We start from the raw sequence: 23,783 nt of genomic DNA on the forward strand, positions 1-23,783 counted from the left end.
AAGCATACATCTTTTGAAGGTACCGTTATTGCCTATTCTTACTCCAAAATAAAATTAAATGACATCCTTAAATTTTACGTTCCACGTTATGCCGGCCAGGCTAAAGGAAATGATGATTATGAGAAATGAATGCAATGGTGGAATGAATAAAGTGGGAGAAAACGGGAAAGCCCCGAGAAAACCCACGAATACGGTATTTGCCCACCACAAGGCCCACTTGGCGCGAGCTGGGATCGAACCAGGGATCCCACGTATCCGAAGTGAACGGTCTACCACATTTTTAACTTTTTATTTTATATGAATGTTGACAAATACATTGAAACACAACAAATCAAGAGAAGTGAGTCGCTACAGGAAACAAAAAATACGTTAGTGTTGTACAAACAAAATGCGTAAGAAGTTTGCAAAAATTTTTTGTTTCTGTTTGAGAAGTTATATTAAATAAATGCAGTCTCCGAGTTTGTAAATACCAGATAAAATTCAAATATGACAACTTGGTAGGATATTGTAACATATAGAATATAAAATGTCCGTTCATCCAATTAATCACATTTAGTTTGGTCTGCGGGTACCAGTGATGGCTAGAAAATCGAAAGACGGAGGGAGACAAAGTAGATGCTGGTTGTCGATAAATATGTCCCAGCATCAAACACAAGGAATCTCAAATTGGTTGTGTTAAAATACAAAACGTGATGCGATGTAGTAAAGTAAAAAATGAAATAAAATATTTGAGTTTTACGTCCCACGCTTATGCCGGCTAAGCTAAAGGAGACGGTGATGATGAGAAATGAATGAAATGGTGGAATGAAGAAAGTGGGAGGAAACTGGAGAACCCCAAGGAAACCCACGCACACGGTGTTTGTCCACCACAAAGTTAGCTTGGTGGGAGCAGGGTTTGAACCTGAGACCCCATGCATCAGAGGTGAAAGCTCTACCACTGAGCCACCACGGCCCTTATGTAGTAAAGTATCAAGTTGACCACATAAAAAACACCCCGCTTGCACTACACGATGGATAGAAAGCAATTTCTCATTTGTAGGCAATAAGTCATAAATGAGACAGTACCATGCACTTCTAACATCTTCTGTGACACACTCTGAATTACAGTTTTTCCATATACTTTGCCAATTGTACGCGGAAATTTGTGACACACTAATGGACTAGTGCCCGCATAACTGATTTCATTAACAGGAAATAACCACTGAGCCACCGTTCCACCCCCATTGTTACTCCAAAATAATATTATACGTATTACTTATTAATCAATACATCCGGTCTGATATATCCTCGATGCTGAAAATATACAAATGCATTAGCAGATTTTTTTTTATACCACAGTCCATCAAATTCATGCAATCATATACGTCATTCTAACACTTTATTATCATGGAAGTCAAATCAAATTTATAACGAAACTTAAATTCAGTACTTTCTGTTTCATACGTCGTTTATTCATATTCAAATTCTAAAATTTTACTCTCTATATGAATCATTCGTGAATTTGTAGACTACCGTAAGATTTTTCTTTTTCTTTTTTTTTTACGTTTATAACAATATTATTATTTTCACTATTCTGCCTTTTGGCAAGTACTGGGACTAATGAGGTGTTATATATATATATATATATATATATATATATATATATATATATATATATATATATATATATATATATATATATATATATATATATATATATATATATATCCTTAGATCTAAGAAGGTATTCTTCTGACTAGAAATAATTAGATATATATATTAGGTTTTGGCCTGAAAATGCTTCTTCCACGTTTCTCGATCGTAACCTTCCTCTTTTAATTCCCAATATTTTCTTCCTTCTTTCATATTATCGATCAGTTGTACTATTCTTCTTCCTATTCCTCGCTTTCCTTCCATCTTTCCTTCTATGGCAGTTTGAAGAAGACAATTTCTTCGCAAGATGTGTCCAATCCAATTGGCCTTCATATAAAAGATGCTAGCTAAAAGTTTCCTCTTCTCTCCTATCCGTTTGAAAACAAAAGATGTTTATGTTATAGCAGAGACGATATCTAACCTCTTCTTAAAAACTGGATACCAATTTTACTTTCAGATAAGATAATACTTCCACAGAGGTATGTAAATTTTGTTTATTACAACAGCATCGTAGTTCAGTGGTAGAACACTTACTTCTGGTCAGAAGGATCCCTTCTTAGATCTAAGGATATATGAACGGATGGTCAACAATATCGTATTGGTGAATTTTCGCGGAGTTCTTCGCTCCCGTCTTTTCATATTTTTATTCCACAAACACATTGCAATTATTTTCTCTCCTTCATCTTCTTCAGAAGGGAGGCACGGTGGCTCTATGGTAGAGTGCTTACCTCTGGTGCGTGGAGCTCTTAGTTCGATCCGCGACTAAGCGGACAACATCGTATAGGTGGGTTTTCTCGAGGTACTCTCATTTCCTCCCACTTTCTCATTCCACCAATTCTTTTATCATCATTCACTTGCTTTAATCATCCATCTTCCTTAGCCTAAAGGGTATAACGTGGGACGTTAAGCTAAAACTTTTCGTTCTCTTCGGAGCTTAACCGGCAACGTTAAACTAAATGTATCATTTTTCCCCTATTTGTAATAGTCCTTGCGTCGTAAAGTGAATTTAACAGAAATGTAAAACTCCAGCTTCTATCAATTTGTAATCAATAAAATAATTGCGAGAGACATTGAAGGAAAGAAAATTAAATCTTTAATTTAACATACCAAAGGTATAACCCTTAAGGATAAAAGAGACGGATGATCATTAAAAGTTTATGAAAATAACTGGTGGAATTATAATGTGGGAGAAAAAAGAGGACCTCGAAAAAATCTACCGAGGCGATATTGTCCTCTACAAACTCAGATGGCCTGGGATAAGTTCCCTCACAGCAGAGCAGTGAACTTCACCGTTAAACCACCGTGTCCAAATTTATGATATTAAAAAAAAAAAGTAACTCTCAGGCTGATTAATTAATTTACAACATCGTAACATGTGTTCGAAAAGGAATGGAAATCAACATCGAAAAGTCGAAAGTCATAAGACTAACCCGTGAAAACGCGCCCTTACGGGTCAGAGTAGAACTAAAAGAACTTCAAGAGGTCGATAATTTTATGTATCTGGGAAGTATTTTGACGAGATACACTTTACTGCACCAAAGAGATCAGATCAAGAATTCCCATAGCAAAAGAAGCATTTAACAAAAAAAGATCACTCTTAGCTAGTAAGATCAACATTGGACTTAAGAAGAAGTTGGTCAAGTCTATATATGGAATATTGGACTGTATGGTTCAGAGACTTGAACATTACAGAAGTTAGGAGAAGAAATATTTAGAGAGCTTCGAAATGTGGTGTTGGAGGAAAATGGAGAAGATAAAATGGACAGAGAAAGATACAAATAAAAATGTTTTAAAATGATAGGAGAGAAGAGGACACTTCTATCCAGCATCCTTCGTAGGTAGGCCAATTGGATTGGACACACCTTGCGAAGAAATTGTCTTCTTCACACCGCCATAGAAGGAAAGATTGAAGGAAAACGAAGAATAAGAAGAACACAACTGATCGATGATCTGAAAAATAGAAGAAAATACTGAAAGTTGAAAGAGGAACTGAAGACCGAGAAACGTGGAAGAAACATTTCCATACCCAAATATGAAATTGAATAAATAATAATAATAATAAAAGCTCATTAGTCCCAGGATCTGCCGAAAGGCAGAATACTTAATAATAATAATAATAATAATAATAATAATAATAATAATAATAATAATAATAATAATAATAATAATAATAATAATAATAATAATAATAATAATAATAATAATGTGTTTAAAAACCATTTTCTAAAGTTAAAGTTTTGCTCTTAAAATTATTGTATTCAAAATTTTCAAAACTTCACACCCCAATTGTAATTACGTTAATATAAGTGTTCCATTGAAAGGACATATGATTGTAGGATGGGAGTTGAAACTTGGAGAAATCTCCGCCATCTCATTAATAAACGATTCATCGGACTAAACTCAGTCAGGGCCTGTGGATGGAGAAAGGAACCCACTACGTTGTTATTTGCATTCATTGATCAGTTTGTTGTTCCGGAAAATAACGTTCATTTTCAGTAACAACGGTTGGAGGGTTGTAAATCATCAAAATTCTCAACTTTAACTATCTAACTGTGTTGCTTATGGAATCTCAAGATTAATGACGGATTCACAAGTTACTGACTTCTGTCCTTAGCGAACTGGATCCATTTTCTAGTTTGTATTTCTGTGAGATCCATCTTAATGTTGTCTTCCCATCTTCGTCCAGGTAGTTTCCCGATTGGGTTTCCAGTTTTATCCTTCATAAAATCGCACTTTTAGTCATATCCTTGGAATAAGGATTCTTTTATTCTTAAGGTTTAACCTTTTTTTTTTTTTTTTACGACCTTGCCATTAGTACTGTAAGTACAGTAGATTAGAATTTTCTTAGAGAAGCAAGTGTATGATGTAACTCGTAATGTATATGACATATGTTCTCCTGACATGAACAAAAAAAATCAACAGTGAAAGTATTTTTTTATGATTCCGAAAATTGAACAAATAAAATAAAAATAAAAGTTTCAAAGTGTCATGTCTCTCTTTTCTTTCACTAAGACTAGAACATTAAAAAAAAAAAAAAAAAAAAGTTGGCATCGCCATCATTTGAAGAGATGCATGGAGCATGTTGCCACAACAAAGACATCTCAACATCAACAATGTGGGTCGTGCGACAAAAGCCAAGCACACTTCCGGAAGGGGAAGAAAGAAAAAAAAAGAAGAAATAAACAACACAAAAGACTATCGCTCCCTCCTTCGTCCTAAACAAATATAAAAAAAGTCAGAAGCTGAGATCAAACTAAACCGCTCGTCGTGTCTGATGGGGCGTGATAGCGCCATCTCTCGGACACAAAACGGAGACCAAAAAACTGAATCGAGTTGAACGCAAATTTGTCAAGCAAAGCGTTGAGATGAATTATTGTTAGGCACGAGGGCGAAAGAGAGCAGAGGGTTCCTGTTTGTGTCGCGATGTGGCTATGACCGGATTTTCCATCGCTTCCCCCTTTCCCTTCTTCCCAATCCAATCTTCCTCTCTAAGTTCAGCTGCATGCAGCAGCGGCAGTGAGAAGAGAGAGAGATTCTCTGTCTCTAGATGGCAGTGCTTCCAACTAAACACATACTTACGAAAAAGGACGACCTAGTATTTGTCAAAAGAAAGATTGTTTGACATAAAAGAAAGTACAATTTGTTTTAGGAAGCGAGAAAGTTTGTTATAATGCATTTAATTACAGCAGTTACAATATTTCCTTCTAGATGTGGTAGTTACTAAAGTTTTCGTATGAAAATCAGGACCACTACTTAATTCCATCTATCGGTATTAACAGACATACATCACGAAGGTGCGACTGTTGCCTTTCAACATCAGCTAATATGCGTTTACTAAACATGCTCATTCAGCCCATATAGGAGGCAGGGGTTCCAAACAAGAACCCGGTACTCCCAACAGGCAAATTATCAGATACAAGAGAGAGAGAGAGAGAGACTTGTATACCATCTTCATCACAAAAGCTTCAACGTTATATAATCAGTTTCAATTCGTTTTAATTTCTTCAAGTGCTTAATCAGTGGTGCCCACCCCCCCTTATGTCCATGACGCACCCCCCCAATTGTCTATCCGTAGGTGTTCTTCCATGAAAAAAATCTTCTTTTCGATTAATTTTACCCCCCCCCCATCAAACATATTTATATGGATTTTTAACCCCCCCACAATATTTCAATGACGCAGTTTGCGTCTCAGCCCCCCCTTGTGGGTACCCCTGGCTTAATACAAAGGTGAAATTGCCTGTCAAACCCATAGTATTGTGTGTAGCTAATTAATTCTTTTCCATGTTACAGGTAATCTGGTAATAGAAGTGTGACGGCTTGTACAACATTCTATGTCCACCCGTCTGGTGCTGAGAACAACTCAAAGTTGGCGCAACGACTGGAACATTACACCAAGGAGGAAGTGCGCGGTGTCATTCGTTTTTTCTGGGCCAAGGGAACAAAACCATGTGATATTAATCGAGAATTGGTGCAGGTCTACGGAGATAGTGTTATGTCGCTGAAACAAGTGTACGTGTGGTGTAGCGCATTTGCAAGTGGTAGGAGTACTGTCACAGATGATGGCAGAAGTGGCAGACCATCAACGTCCATCACCGACACGAATGTGGCTGTCGTCGATGCCATGATTCGTGAAGACAGAAGAGTGCGGTTGCAGGACATTGCCAATGAATTGAATATCTCTTATGGTTCCGTAAGCGGTATCGTCCATGACCAACTGGGCTTCACAAAAGTGTGTGCGCGCTGGGTACCCAAGCTTTTGAGTAATCAACACAAAAACCAGCGAATGGGCATTTCCCTGAGCCACCTCACACGTTATGCCGACGAAGGAAATTGATTCCTTCATGGCATCATAACGGGCGATGAAACTCCGATACCTCTATGGACACCTGAATCCAAACGTCAGAGCATGACATGGAAACATCCATCGTCACCACAGGCCAAGAAATGCAAGACAATAGCATCTGCCCAGAAAACAATGGCTACTTTCTTTTGGGACCTTCTCGGTGTTATTCATGTTGAATTTCTGGAAAAGGGTACGACCATTAATGCAGACACCTACTGACAAACCCTGGACAGGCTGAAAGCAGCCATACGGCAGAAACAGCGGGGGGCACTCCGAGAGAGCGTGTTGTTACCGCATGATAACGCACGTCCACATACAGCCGAACGGACCCGTACACACCTCCGCGGGTTCAAGTGGGAAATTCTCGATCACCCTCCGTATAGCTTTGATTTAGCCTCGTCGGATTACCATTTGTTCGGCCCCCTGAAGCAACATCTCCGTGGGCAGCGTTTCCAGACACTGACAGAGGCACAACAGGCTACACGTATCTGGTTAGGTAATCTGGAACCACATTTCTTTGAACAGGGCATGGATGATTTGGTGCCACGTTGGAATAAATGTTTAGACAACTACGGTTCCTTCTTCGAATAATAGTGTGATACCATACTTCAAACATAGTAAAGCTTCATCGACGTATCTCTGTACGCTTTTCTGTAAATCAACAATTCACCTTACTTTTTGATTCACCCTTGTAATATTGAATTATTTAACGTTAGAAAAAAAAAACAGATTTGAAATCATATTTCAGTTTTACTACTCACGTTTGTTCCCTATAGGTTAAAGTAGACGTATTAATAATAAAAGTGAATGCTCATGAAAGAATTGGTGGAATGAAAATATGGGGGGAAACGGAAGAACAGAAAATCCATGAACACCGTGATCTGCACCATGAACTCGCCTGGCCTAAGATCAAATTAGATACCCCTCTATCACTGAGTCCCTGGAAATATATATTGGAATTGCATTACATGCTGTTCACTTAATCTATTTAATCAACAATGAAGCAAAGCGATGAAAGTATTCTATTAGTGGGAGCCTACGAGTTTCGGCCTAGTACTTGATGTGTGAAACATTAATAATGTAGACGAGCAGTGGTAAAAGTAGATTTGAAAAGATAGGAGAATATATGACGTCATGCCGTCCTCAATGCCTACCAAGGGACGCTAAGAAGTGGAGGGAGGCCAAAGGTATTGTTTGAAAGTGGGGCAACGGATTCCTCCCGCGTTTCCCCTCACTGTTACCCCTGTACACGAGGTTTGTCTTTTAGAGCTTGTTTATATATATACATACATACATACATATATATATATATATATATATATATAAGTTTACATGATCAAATATTTCGTAAAACTAAATTATCTGCCTAGTAAAACTGGATTGTAAGAATTTAAAATATAACACTGTCACATTTAAATTGGATAAATTCTAGAAAGAATGATATTAAACACACACACACACACTTGTATGTATTAAAATAATGCTCGATTTAAAGCGTGACGATAAACGCGACTTAAAATTATTTCAAATTTCGTCTGTATATGTATGTAAGATTCCAAAAATTTTCTTCTGACTTAGGAACCAACAAATTCAATGACACAGAGGATTATGAGTTGGAGTGGGGCCTATTCATTTCCTATTTAAGCCTAGAAAAATTTAGAAGTGTGAAGTCTGAGACAACATACAGACACAATGTTGTTCTGAACAAACATGTGTAGTCTGGGATCAAACCAGGGACCCTGCGTAGCAGAGATAGGTGTTGTATCACTTTTTCTTTTAGTTCACTCCAATTGGAACACTTGGCTTCATGGTCTTCTAATTAATCTTATTCAAATTCTACTTAAGCCAATACCACAGGGACACGAACACAGTAACCAAAAGATAACGATCATTCTCTTTAGTGGGTCTCGGACTCACTATGTTTAGCCTCTGATTGTCAGCCTAGCACCTCAAACCGCACGAATAGGACCTGATTGTCAGCCAAAAACTTCGGCACCGCTGAGATTTAGAAAAGAGAATTCAATACTATAATATCCGCTACATATGATGACGATGAAGATTCTCGACCACCACAACACCCAGCAAACGACGAAAGTGATCATTCAACATGTGACCCGAAGACGACTACGTCATCACTACCAACGAGGATCAACAAGAATTCACGAAGATATGATATAAAAGGCGCCCCAGCACATATCAAGTTTACCTGCCACTCAATGGCAGATCACGAGAAAATAGAAATATATATTGCATTCAAATTAACCGATCGTTTGCATCAGAGATACCTAAGTTTGCGCGCCACTTCAAGGCGGTGATACGCAGGCTTCCTTTGACACCACGCCGCAGGGCATTTTCAACGAACTTCAAGATCTAGAATACTCACTGCAAGACTTTTGGCAGCTGAAGGGACGCAGTGACCCTAACGGTGTGCGGCCCCTATTCCATCTCTTCCTAGTGTCGTTAGAAAAGTGCCGGGAATCTCCGAGATACATAACTTAAACGATGTTCAACTATCGAGTGGAAGTGGAAGCGTACCGTGGCCAAAATGTGCTCCAATGCCATAGATGTCATCGTATGGGCCACTCACAAAGAATGTGCCGAGCCATTCCCAGGTGCTTCAAATGTGAAGACTCTAACCACACTGTGTCCCAAAACCAGCCGGGACACACCTGCCAAATGTGTAAACTGTGATGGCTCCTACCCAGCTAACTACCAAGGGTGGCTCACACTCAAAGCAGCCAAAGCACGAAGACAGCCACAAAGGAAGCCGGAAGCACCATGCCAAAATGAGGCTGCTACCAGTCACGGCAAAGGAACCACCACTACGCAACAGTCACCTCCAACAGGACAGACTCCAACAAAGAGCCCAGCAACAACAAGCCCCAAGGCAACATACCACACCGAGCAGAAGCCCAACAGAGACCAAAACAGAACGCCAGGACTGACGTAACCCCAGCAGACCGCCAAGGTAGCAGCGACACGACCTCAATTCTAACAATAGTTAAGGACATCAGAGACCTTTTCCAGGGACTGAATCTCAAGACCTTCCTGGAAAAGATAAAGACAGGCCTACGAAAAATACTAACCACTGAGGATCCAGTATCCCGCATAACAATGATGTTTGAATTGGTCACCTCACTGGTCTATGATGGCACAGATTAAAACTTCAATCTCCTGTGACCTCAGGGTAGTGCACTGGAACCCGGATGGGATCCGCACCCAAAAACTAATCCTCGAAGATTTCCTCCGGCGAGAGCGTGTAGACTTAGCTTTCGTCTTCGAAACCAAGTTAAAATCACCCATCTCCTTCCGCCTCCCCAACTACACAATCCACTGGAATGACCGCCCTGGTGCCTTCACACAGGGTGGCACAGCTATTCTGATCAGAAACTCCTTACTTCATGACACACTCCTCCATCCACCTCCAATCCCTCGAGGTCATGGGCATCACACTTCACTCGCCGGACGGACCAATACAAATACTGGCAACATATCGACCACCAAACAAGAACTGGGACCATGGAGATCTTCGGATCCTGCAACGACTCCCACATCGTGTCCTGATTGGAGGTGACCTCAACAGTAAGCATCACGAATAGAATTCCAGGGTGTCAAAAGAACATGGAAGATTACATACTTCATCGAGTACTGCGGACCATTGACTTCATTCCGTCGGCCCCAACAGAACCGACGCACTACCCCTACAACGGTGATAGACCTGATGTATTGGACATGGTACTAGGAGCGAACCTCGCCCTACTGGATGGCACAACTGCAATCCCTGAATTCCCTGAATTCAGACCATATTCCTTAATTCAGACTATCGCCATTAGACACACATCCAATCTTCAAACCTTCCCAAGCTCATTACCACGGACTGAGGATACTACAGGCAAATGCTGGTCCAAATGGTGAACCCACGTCTTCCAGTGGATACGCCAGAGCACCTGGACACTACGATGGAGACTCTCAACGCACATATGCAATCAGCTCTAAGATTGGCAACAAGAACCACACCAATAGAAGCAAGATCCACAAATGCAGCAGAACACCGCACAACGGTTCTGGTGCACATGAAGAGATGGACCAAAAAGGCAATGGCAGAGGACACGACACAAAGCATACAAAACACTCTGGAACAACCTCACATCCAGAGTGCGTAAGAGATTGCTGCGCTTAAAGTTAGCATCATGGAACCAACGACTTCAAGAGTTGAACACACCGAACAGAGACCCTTGGAAATTGGTCCGAGTGCTCTCAAGACCTTCTTCCGGTAAACGGAACTACCCACTGCAAGGTCCCCAAGGCCTGCTCTACGAGCGAGAGGAATAAGCGGAACTATTCGCTGATAATCTGGAGAACACCTTTCAACCAAACAACTTATCCACACCAGCCGACACCTAGGAAGCGGTCCGCCAGGCCATTGAAGACACAGTGTTTGAAGATGCACCCCCTCCAGAAGCACTAACAACACCAAGAGAAGTACAACAGGTGATCCGAAGACAATCACGCCTAAAGCTCTCCGGAACATGCCAAGAAAGACCTGGAAACTAGCAAGAATATGCATGATCCCAAAACCTGGTACTACTCGGATGAACCTCTCTCTCAATCTTGTAAAAGAAAAGAAAAGAAAAGAGAGAAAATATCTTAAATAAACACTTTCCTCCACAGGGAAAACATATTACGAAGTATTGTGTGCGTGTTATTATTAGGAGTAGAAACATCACCCTTAGGATAACCTTAACGATACTTACAATCCGCTACTTAATTGTATATTTATTGATCCAATGTATAAATAAACAGTCCATTCGGCAAAATAAAAATTAATAATTATTATAAATAAGCATTGTTATATATTGCAAGTATTAAAAGGTTCATATATCTTCAGAAAGTTCTATACAAGAATTAATTCATTATGTTTGCTATCTTCTCTTAGCTTGTAGTGAAAACTTGTAACCAAAAGGAAGAAAGCTTCATAGCAGTGCTGTATTTGGGATTTTGTTTCATGGGGGGGGGGGGGGTATACACAACACGGAGAAGTAAGAAGGGCAATTGCCCACCTGAGTTTGAGAATTAAATATATTTCAATCGATTGTCTGCTAATAGTCTGTACTAGAAAAAAAAAGTGAAAATCGTATGTCGGTGTAGGATCTTAACCCCCGAAGACAAATCTGAAATAACGCTCCTGCAAACACATGTTGAATATTTGGGATCTCATTTCAACTTAACTGATTTCATATTAGAAAAAAAAATAGAAATATTCAGTATTAACTGTGTACGTTTTTAGTGAAAGAAAATGTTAAGACAAGTTGAAGCTGAAATATACTGATTGCAGTTTTAATGGCTAGAATTACAGACTGGTGAATCTGATATGATACGATACACACAAGAATTTAGCAGTAATCTAACCTTTTATTCTATTCATAGAAGAAAAAGGAAGCATTCTCTTGGTCTATCTAATTTCCCGGGCTACTTATTCCCCCTTCTTGATTTTCTTTAATTCAAACATTTACCTTTATGAATAAACGATGTAAATATTCCTTTGCTATAATAACTAAAACTTCCATTATTTGATATCAGTGCAAGTTGGTGTGAACACAATTTTCGCTTTTCAGCTCTTCTTAGTTCTGCTGTTACTTATGATTGCCGACTTGAATCACAACTAACAACTGTCAAAAATATGATAGGAAAAACAAAAGATAATAACAACTAAGAAAAAGAAACAGAAGGATAGAATGAAAGAAAGAAAGAGAGAAAAAGAACACAGTTCTTACATGGAATGAAATTTGACAAATATAATATTGTTTCTGAACAAAGAGCGTGTGAAAATGGTAAGAAGATATGAAATTCTTAGAAATAGTAAGAGGGATTATTGTACGTGGAGTGCGAAAAATTAACAAATTAATTTGAGAGGGGGCTTGAGCCTGGTAACTCTCTAAATACGTCACTACATCATACAGTTTCAGCAAGCTGTGAACTGGTACATTAGTTAAGAATTCTTCCCTTAGCTTGTAGCGAAAACTAAAGACCTAATGAAAGAAAGCTGTAAGCATTTGTGTATTGGGTTATCTTTATTCTATTAGCTTGTAGCGAAAAATAAAGACCTAATGGAAGAAAGCTGTAAGCATTTGTGTATTAGGTTATCTTTATTCCATTAGCTTGTAGCGAAAACTAAAGATCTAATAGAAGAAAGCTGTAAGCATTTGTGTATTAGGTTATCTTTATTCCATTAGCTTGTAGCGAAAAATAAAGACCTAATGGAAGAAAGCTGTAAGCATTTGTGTATTGGGTTATCTTTATTCCATTAGCTTGTAGCGAAAAATAAAGACGTAATGAAAGAAAGCTGTAAGCATTTGTGTATTGGGTTATCTTTATTCTATTAGCTTGTAGCGAAAACTAAAGACCTAATGAAAGAAAGCTGTAAGCATTTGTGTATTGGGTTATCTTTATTCCATTAGCTTGTAGCGAAAACTTCAAAATATGAGAGAAGAAAGCTTCATAGAGCTTCGGAAAGATATATAAAAGTATTTGTACATTAAGTTAGCTCTCTTCCCTTAACATGTAGCAACAACATTTTTTTTATGTGATCCCCTGAAGAGCCGCCATTTGTTGCAGAATATTATGAGCAGTAATTGTCAATAATTCCACTTGTTGATTCGCTAGCATATGTATATATATATATATATATATATATATATATATATATATATATATATATATATATATATATATATATATATATATATTAAATAAAAGTACTAAATTGAAAAGCGAGCGCATGTGTCGCTATTCTATGCTACCATCTGCTGTTTCGCTTTGTAGTCGAGCGATCTTCTCTCTAATCAATGGAGGAAGAAAGAAAGAAAGAAAAAAAAAAGGAAAACCAATCTGTCAACACCTTTTTAGCCGAGACAAATGACTATCTTGTGACATGTTGTCGGCGAGCAATTAGCATGAATGGGTTGTCACTACGAGGAGACGATGACAATTAGCTGTTTGCATGGTTAATGAAAACACGGACGTCGGGTAATTGAAACGACTAACCACACGCAGCGGATCTTCGGATGCGTTGCGTTGTTTGCTACATTTGTTTTTATTTTTATGTAGTTACTTATATGGCAAAGTATTTAACACACAACTTTACATAAATTAACAAAAAAAAATGATTAAGCATAGCAAAACTATTATGATATTCCGTAAAAATTACCAAAAGTGAATCAAATTTGGCGTGGCGATAAAATAAAGTAAGATGTTTTAAATAAAGGAAATGAATTCGGTGAGCTTTATTTAAGGAAGAAAATAACAAAAGTTTATTTAAATTAAACGAAAAGTTTAGCAAAATTATTTGCTTAAGTGGCAGTTAAGGCCATGTCATCATATACTTATCCAATCTGATTAATTCTATTGGTTAATGAAATCGGAACTTAATCGCCAGAGAATGAAGAGAACGCTGTCAAATTCTATCCGAGTGCTTATCTAAACGCTTACCAGTTAGAGTTCTGCACACCCCGCATATGTTTCCCTCACTGTTATTACAGGGCCAGGTTATTCAGATGCTGATTCAGTTTCGATCTAAATGAAATTTAAAAAAAAAAAATCAAATGAAATCTTTCAGTTAAACGTCCAACGATTATGATTGTTACGCTAAGGAAGACGGATGATTAATTCAAATGAATGATGGTGGAAGAATTGGTGGGATGTGAATGTGGGAGGAGACGGGAGTACTCCACGGACACGCCCACATAGCATACTACGTCCCTGGGATGTCCCATTTTGATCCCAATCATCCCATTCGGTTCCCGAGATTATCGGGACAATGAGAAAACATCCCATGGACGTCCTGCATGGGACGTCCTGAAGGATTCCCATGTAGGATGTCCACGGGACGTCCCAGATGGGACAGGGGGTCCGAGGGAAAACCAATAGACACCCCTTCGTGGTCCCGTTGAATATCCCTATCGTGGGATATTAGCGGACATCTGGGTCCCCCTCGGAAATCCTGTGGATGTCCCGGGAGAACATTCGGATAATCCCGGGATGTCCCGTCGTCCGTTGCGGGCTCAGTCTCGGGTATCCCGTGGACGTACTTGTGCTATGTGGGCGATGTTGTCCACCTCGAACTTCCTTGGCCGGGGAACAAACCAGGGACCTCACGCACAAGAGGTAGTTTTTTTTTTTTAAATTTGGGTCGCATCTGTTCAAAGGTTCTTACGACAAACTTGTTCCATATTCGGCGATCTGTCTCACTTAGTGTTGCCCACGAGATGGGACGAGATGAAAATTAAGCTGTCTGATCTCGCCCCATAAATTTGAAGAAGTCTATCCCGTCTCGATTCTAGAAAAAAAGTTTTCTCGTTTCATCTCATTTTTTAAAATTTATTTACAAAATTTATGCAGGAGCATCATTTCAGATTTTGCTTGGGGGGGGGGGGCAAGACCCCTTGATTTAAGTAAAATTTCTCGTTTTTCACTGATTTACCATTATTCTTTTGATAAAGTCTATATAAATCTCAAACTCAGGGGGGGGGACAATTGCCCCTCCCTGCCCCCCCTAAATGACGCCCCTGAATTTATGTACTGTTTTTATTTCTTAATTTTATCTAGAAGTTCTCAGAATCTTTCCGCATTACGAATAGTCCACGAAAGTTGTGATATAACGGCATTAAGTCATATTAATTAACAATACTGTGTAATGACACCTATCATCAAACGTTCCGTTTCAAAAAGGAGACAGGAATTGTTTTGCTTCTCGCCTCGTCTCGTCCAGAATATATCTACATTATAAAAATGTTCTTCTTGAATTGTGGGTAACATTAATCTCCTTAGTCTTAGTTTACATATATATTCACTCTTGAAATGGCCACCAGTTCTCCGATTATACCTTTCCACTAACTGTGTAGTTCCGTCACTTTGATCACTGTTGTTTTCGATACCCCTAAGATACTCACAGGCTATTCTAATTAACCGCACTCCAAAAATTTGCTCTCTTTGAAAATCGCCCCATATTAGCTTACACCACTAACGCTTGGTGTATTGCAGACACGAATTGCACTACCCCACTTAGCATACTACTCAAAATCACTACACGTAGTTCTAATAGAAGATAGACGCAGTACATGAATGCTCAGTGTTGCTAACTTACAAATACTATGTGCTGCAGTTCATGAGTGTTTCATGGTAAAAATAGTGTAAAAATGAAATGAAAGTTAATCTTTCAGTTTAACCCTTTCGGACCTAGCTGGCCAAAGTGCCACACACGGGTGGGTCACTCCTGTATGAACACTAATTTAGATGTCGGGATATTTTTTTTTTTGGTCAAATATGATTGAACCCTAGTTTATCATATTAGTTTCTTTTTCTTCTGGATGTCGAATTTCCTTCTCAAAGTCCCAAATTCGAGAATTTTCTAATTTTCTTTTTTTTCCTGTAACTTACTTCGTTGTAGACAGAAACTCTTTAAGACTTGTCGGGTAGATACCTCGGTTGGATACCTAATTGTTGACATCAATTTGACTTGTCTGCGCGCAGTGTTGCTAACTAAGAAAATTAAAATTTCCCTAAATTTGGGCAAAAAGATTTGGGATTTGAGATTTGATACACAATAATACAGAGTGTTCCGTTCAAATCTCCTCAATTTCAATTAATTACTGTGGACGAAGTACTATAAATTGTGTAATAACTATAATTCCAAATGAAAAGCCAGATCTTCAAGTTTTGTTTTCATAACTTAAAATTGTCCGTTTATTCACTACTCTGCGTTACGGTCGTATAAATAAAAAAGATGATTCTTTAACAATGCGTGCAGACAATGGTGTGATATACTGAGACTAAATTTGTGGTTTCCCCACAACGAAATTTCAGACGAGTATACAGAGGAGTTGCACCCAAGGGCACCCATGTTGTGGTTTCCAGGGCACCTGATGCTAAATCAATTAGGCTGTTGTTCGGTAAGTTTCTAAAAATCGACAGTGTCCTAAAACAATCTGATGTAGCTCCGCCGTCGTGTCTCAGATGAAAAAGTGGGAGAAAATGGAACGGCTTTTAGAGAAACCCGAAAAAATCCATCCACCAAGCATCTAGGCCAGCGTTTCCCAACCGGTGTGCCGCGAATGGGCCGCTGGTGTGCCGCGAGGAAATGAAAACAAAATTATTAATTATATAGCAACCAAATTACAAAACAGGAAAAATGTGTATTTTTGTTTCACATTACTATGAACCTCTACAATGGAAAAAATACTGTAATTGTAATATATTAATGTGTATAATTGTAATATACATACATTACTACTACACAGACTATTTCGAAAACATAATTTTATTAATATTTTAAAATTGTAACGTATAATAACCATGTTAATTAATTATAAGTTTCACACTGTGTTACCTGTCTGTACATTTTTAATGTTCAAAAAAAAGTATTTATTATCATTGTTATGACTATTATTACTTCTTTATTGTTACAGGTTATTTCGTAACTTGAAATTTTAAAATCTCATTCTATCCTTTCGACAAACCAAACACTCATACAAATTACCTCCATCTGTTTTAAAAGTACAAGTGATTTGTTTGTTCGTTTGTTATTTAGTGATCTTCCTTAGTGAAAGGTTGGATACAGTCTTCAAAAAGTAAGTTTATTTTTAAAAGCCTGAGTCCTATATTTCATTGGAATTGTTTTCTATTTTTGAATTAGAATGAAAAATAAATATAATGATTTACGATGGGGGAAAACCAGTGATCGAGCTTTTTTCTCTGTGAGAAAGTGGTCAGTAATCACAGAAAAAAATACGACGGTATTTTCTATTTACTACTACTACTACTAATAATAATAATAATATCTATGAGTGTGCCGCGGGGATTTAAGTTACACCCGTAGTGTGCCGCGAGAATTTAAGTTACATCCGTAGTGTGCCGCAAGTTGAAAAAGGTTGGGAAACGCTGATCTAGGCAATTCAATAGTGCTTCCAATAATAGTGCATCAAGTTCTGGACAAGCGGCTTCGGTTGTATCAGTATAAAGTTAAGATTGTGTAACAACTGAAACCAGATGACAAGCCCATGCCAAAGAATTTGATACGGAAATGCTACAGTCAAGGGCGCTCATGTTGTAGTTTCGAAGGAAGGGGGGGGGCAAGTATAAGCTATATTTCAAATATAGTTTCAAATTTTGCTGTAACTAATGTAAAAATTCTATTGGGTTTTCGATATTCCCAAGTTGAGTTGATTTTTAGTTTAGCGTCCCTTTCAGCAGCGAGGCTATATGAGACGTGGACCTACTGATTAACGTGAAATCCGAACCACATGAACTCCCGCCGGGAATTGAACCCGGGTCTCCCAAATTCCCAAGTACAATTTCCTATAGGGGGCGAGCGCCCCACCTTACCTTCCCTGATGGGCGCCCTTGGCTACAGTGTTTTGTCATGAATCCTGCCTCTTCTTTGTCATAAATCATATCTCTTTTGACACTAAGCAACGTTTTGTGTGTCGGAGATTGTCAACCGGCATAACGTACAAATCTGGAGATCTGAAAACCCATATGCGTACATAGAGCATGTCCGGGACAGGGGCGGATCCAGGGGGGCGGCGATCGGGGCGATCGCCCTCCCCCAGTAGAGGAAACTTTCTCATTTTATATATAAATAAAACCCATCCGAGAGCTCTTAAAAGTAGCTCTAAATAGCAGTATTACGACCTACTGCCCCCCCCCCCCAGAAGTCCGTCCTGGAGAGCCCAAAATTGAATGTTTGGTATGGTCTAATGAAGGGGATCATTAACGAAGTTACAATAACAGGATTTGTGTACTAGGACATGATAAAGTAGTTTCTGTACCCCCCAATAATTGTTTTGTAACGGACATCATCTTCCAACACGATAGAGCTCTCCCACAAGTGGTCTGGATATTTCAAAATCTCTCAATTCGACATTTCCTAACCACTGAACTGGACACGATGGACCTACATGGTGACCTCACCGGACCTCACTCACCTGTATTTCTTCCTCTGGGCATACGTTAAAGGATCCTCTGTTGGCGACTCCAATGAATAGCATTCCCGAGTTAAAAACCCCAATCCGTGATACGATTGCAACACGATAACAGGGCAAGAAGTTAAATACGAACTTGATATTGTTCGTGATACCAATGAGGCAAATGTTAAGATGAATTAGTGTGTAGAAAATAAAGTTTATCAGTATTTTTTTCAATTCTCTTAAATTGTTTATCCTTTCATTAATACTTCCTTATAATAGAAAATACGAAGATTTGAATGAAACCCTCTGTGTATTGTTACGGTTAAATTGCAATTAAATTGTATTGTTCCAATTTACCTATTTAAAAATGGAAGAAATTCTATTGAACATGAACGGGCTTTGCTGTGTGTATTAGAACCAGGCCGTAACAATATCGAACTTTGAACATTAGTATTTGTGTAAACGTGTGGTGGTTTCTGGGTACACTCAAAATAAATAAATTTGGAAAATGTTAACAATCAGGCACATTTTGAATTTTTACACTGCAGTGGGTTAAATAAAGGCTCAGATACAACAAATCATTATCAATAACTCAGAGTCAATTACCCGTTTCGTTGGGTTAAATTAGAAAAATTAGTAATATTTTCCGTTAGTCAGTGACTTTTGCTATTATTGATGCGCTTTCTGATGTCGGTCATTTTCGATCATTTTTATATGCCTTCTCTCCCCTCCAGCCAAGTTGCAGGGAAGAATTTGGATTTAAACGGCATCGGAAGTGTTACTGTTCATCTCAGCGACCTCGAAAACTATGGATTCGACGTTAATATCGATCATTTCCGATCATTTTATATATCCCCCCCCCCCTCATCGTCCATAAGTTGCACTGCCAAAGTGAAATAATAGTATGTAAAAGAAAAAAGGATCCCAGGCCGAACCTCATCTATGTTGAAACTTTGATCGAGATCGGTCGGCTGGTTCAAGAATAATTACGTCACAAATGTAGTCACTTTCATTATATATATATATATATATATATATATATATATATATATATATATATATATGATCCCCCTCCTCCTCCCGTAAGTTGCACCATCAAAGTTAAATGATAAAAACCATCCAAGACCCGAATATTATCTATGTTGAAAATTTGATATAGATTTGTCGCATGGTTCAAGAGCTATTAAGTGGAAATATAGTTACTTAATTTTTTATTTAGACAGATAGATATATTTAACAATTCTCACAGATATTCTGATGCATTTTCATTTGTTATGAAATATTGAGTTATGATTTCTTGATATTAAGTAACTTAAGGTATCGTTGAAGAAAATAGGCCTACATTGATGGATTACAGGAGTTTTTTGGAACACTTCTGAGACAGCAACCCAACATAGGTTGAGAGACACTGGTATAGTAGAAACATGTATAGTATGAGCTAAACGCAAAAGGTCATTTTCTTCGTAGCAGTTACCAACGGTTTTTTTAAGTCGCTTTTTTTCCTTCTCGCAGGCTCCTTGAGAATTGATCTAAGACACATCAAGTGTGGAGCTAACGACTTTCCCATCAGCTGAGAACAGGTGACGCTGATGGCCGTGTCATTGCGTCTTTCGTGACTCAAACCCCGATTCCCTCTCAGCCTCCCCTCATTTGGATCACTCCCAGTAGATGGACGAAAAGTAGAGGAACCAGAAAGGCGGAAAAAACAAAAGAAAAGAAAAGAAAGTTGATCAACAAAATCATTGTTTTCATCCAATTTCGTCTTCTCGATCGATCAAGTCATATCGTGAAAAAGGAAAATTCGTTAGCCATCACTAAGTATCCACTCTGTATTGTTATCTCAATCAACGAACAAGTACTCTTGATTATTCCAAACAAAATAGTTCACAAAGGCTCATCATCAGAAAATTTGGTTATTATCCTTGATATCCAATGATGGTTAAAGATACACAACTCTACTAATGTACAAAAACACACAGAGGAAAAAATCGTATATGGCGTATGAAAAATGTATGTTACATGCGTAAATTCTGTAGGTTTGGGACTTAAAGTACAACTATATATAACATTGTTCAGTAAGCATATAACTGAAAACGTATGTTTCACAGTACTTTCCGTTTAAGTGTTTCATCTATACGTACTTTCCGTAAGGCTGTATATAAGCAGCAAGCATCTCATATACAAATGGACACACACACACACACACACACACACACACACACATATATATATATATATATATATATATATATATATATATATATATATATATATATATATATATATATATATATATATTGGGTGTCCCAGAAGGAAGGGACAATATTTTGGGAAATGGTAGTATGGGTGATTCTAAGCAGAAAAGTTCATATGAACATAGGTCCTAATCTCAACGGTTTGAGAGCTACAGGATGTGAACAAATGGACATGTATATATATATATATATATATATATAAGATATAGCTGACGTGTGTAAATACGTATATGTATGAAATATGTGGAAAACTGTTAGATGTCAGATATCCAGCAGCGGTATGATGTAGGGTCTAACATGTAAACGGGAAAAGGACAGTGCATATGTAGCATATGGATACTGCATGCTCAGTACACATTTCCGTAGCAAACATGCGAATTCCGTATATTTGTACAATATACCGCTGTCCAAATAACGGATTTTTCTCAGTGTAAATGTATAAATAAATCAAGAACCAACATAAGTATCGTTAATTGGTTGATTGATTAGACTTTAGCGTTCTTTTCAGCAGCGAGGCTATATGAGACATTTCAACATGGAATTCGAACTATGATACATCAGCTTCTACCGGAAATCAAACCTGTGTCTTCTGCTCCATTGCTTTTATATATCTGATATGTTAATAAGGGATAAACGTGAGTGTGTAGAACAGGGATGCAAATAAGAAACAAAATATTACTCGCCCAAGGAAAAAGCTAGTAACCCACACCCCACAATAGAAATCATTTACTTACCTTCGGTATGATATTAAATACTCTCCCGCACCGATGAACCACTCTCCCCGGGCGAGTGGTTATTTGCATCCCTGGTATAGAACAAAATAGAACAAATTTTATGTGAAAATATTGTAGGCTACAAGCCCCCTGATACATTATTTTCTACAATTCGCTTGTGACAATTATATATATATATATTTTTTTTTCTTATTTGCATTCTAGATTACAGGATGGCTGTCTTTTGATGGAGCAATTAATACCTGCTCTCCTCCTACTTTAGCAATATCTCTTTACATATATTCAAGGATCTTATAAAATAGAGGATCTGCTCTTACAACAAAATCTTGAAGCCATACGTCACAGTTTCGCCCGCCCTACTCTGCCCACTCCGCCCAATAGGATCGCAATGTTTTGAACCAACAATCATGGCGGAAACAAAAGTAGCAAATCAGACAATTACAGAAACGAGAGTAGCCAATCAGACGTGCCGATGCTCGATTGTTTTTTTGGCTTCATCGATTTAATAGGATAAATAAACATATGCAGATCCTCTATTTATAACATCCTTGGATATATTAGGTTTTTCTTCTCGTTTCGGAGTTTTGTACCCTGATAATTCCTCCATTTCATCTACAAGTCATCACAATCCTTTCACGTCACAAAAAGTCCACAAACAGTATGATATAACAACCTTTATACCATATTTTTTTTATTGAAGTATATTGTTTAATGATTTGGATATCTTTTAACGTTGATAAATACTCTTCATTGTATTTGTACTATCACTTTATCAATTTTTAGTTTTATACTATGAATCATGAAAATGAAATGAAATCTTTGAGTTTTACGTCCCACGGTCATGCCGGTCAGGCTAAAGGAGATGGTGATGATGAGTAATGAATGAAATGGTAGAACAAAGAAAGTGGAAGGAAACGGGAGAACCCCGAGAAAACCCACGCACACGGTGTTTGTACACCACAAAGCTTGGGATCGAACCCTGGACCCCAAGCACCAGACGTGAACGCTCTACCACTGAGCCACCGCGGTCCCTACTATGAATCATTTAACACTAAAGCTATCTGAAATCTAATTCTCGGATGAAATAGTCCCACGGCCCACGAGACTTAAAATTTTTCACCTCAAAAACGAGACGAGAACTATTTTTCTCGTCCCATCCCGAATTTAAAAATGTATTTCTCGTGTCGACTCTCGTCTCGTTTTCGAGACGCACCGTGGGCGTGGGTTTTCCTCGGGGTTCTCCCGTTTCCTCCTACTTTCTTCATTCCACCATTTCATTCATTTTTCATCATCACCGTCTCGTTTAGCCTAGCCGTCATAACCGCTGGACGTAAAATTCAAAAATTTCATTTTTTAAAAAAGAGAAATATCTCTTCTCATAGGCAACACTAGATATCAGGAAATTAAAAAAAAATACATTTTCAATAAAAATTCGTTAAAATGCGAACTATGTGAATTCATTCGTAAAAATATAATATTCTTGAAATTCGTATTTAAGCCAAATTTAAAATTTATATTTAATTGAAATTTTCTGTTTTCTTAACTGGTTATTTGAAAAGTTATTTTATTCTCTATCTACGTTAGATCTATTGTATTATTAAAATATTGAATTTTAGAAAATGTTTCCTTCACAAGGCCACTTCTAAATGGTCTCTTGAATTAGATTTCTGCATATCGAATGGAGGGTTCACTCTTCGCGGGAATTTTTGTACGAGCACTTATAGCCCAATGTTTGAAAGTACTAATGTCTGCACAGTCCGCCCAGTAACCGTTATTCTCTTAGACATATGAATGGGGAACACACCTTCTGCTGTGAGAAATTCGATCTCCGTACGCTGTTACCGTTTCACTGACATAATATTGTTATGTGCCAGTATTTTTTTTTTATTTTTTTTTATCGGTCTTGGGCCCCAGAGATAACAAGTTTGAAACCTGTAACATTTAAAGACAAAAGTGTCATTAATACAATGCAATGGTACTCAAAATAAAATATTTGTTTACGTCCTAGTAAACAAATAGGACACATTAATTTTCAGCATTCCCTCGTATATGTCCTCTAGGGAATCGAACACGAGACCACACGGATCAAACGAACGCGCATTATAGCGGGATAAAACATTATAGACACAAAATAAGTTCTAACTGACTTATTTTATAACTTTAGAAAATAAAAGAGGGTCAAATATTTGAAACAGAGGGGTTAGGTGGGGGGGAAATTGCAATTTCAATATGGTTTGTTCTTCCACATTAACACGAGAAGATTTCCTGCTGAGAGGTGACGCCACCGCGCCCAAACTGCAGAAACATCCTAATTACAAAATCCTTCTTTTTCTTAAGGGACACCATGTTGCTATCG

General features: G+C 38.0%; 1 protein-coding gene across 1 annotated transcript; it reads left to right on the forward strand.

The window, feature by feature from the left end:
• Window positions 1–6,124: 6,124 nt before the first annotated feature.
• LOC145667137 (protein GVQW3-like) lies at window positions 6,125–6,466 on the forward strand. The gene has a single exon (XM_081734878.1). The coding sequence runs from the start codon at window positions 6,125–6,127 to the stop codon at window positions 6,464–6,466; it is 342 nt and encodes a 113-aa protein (XP_081591004.1).
• Window positions 6,467–23,783: the final 17,317 nt, after the last annotated feature.

Source organism: Thermobia domestica, chromosome 12, assembly GCF_964235325.1.
Source record: "Thermobia domestica chromosome 12, izTheDome1.hap1.1, whole genome shotgun sequence".
Lineage (NCBI taxonomy): Eukaryota > Metazoa > Arthropoda > Insecta > Zygentoma > Lepismatidae > Thermobia > Thermobia domestica.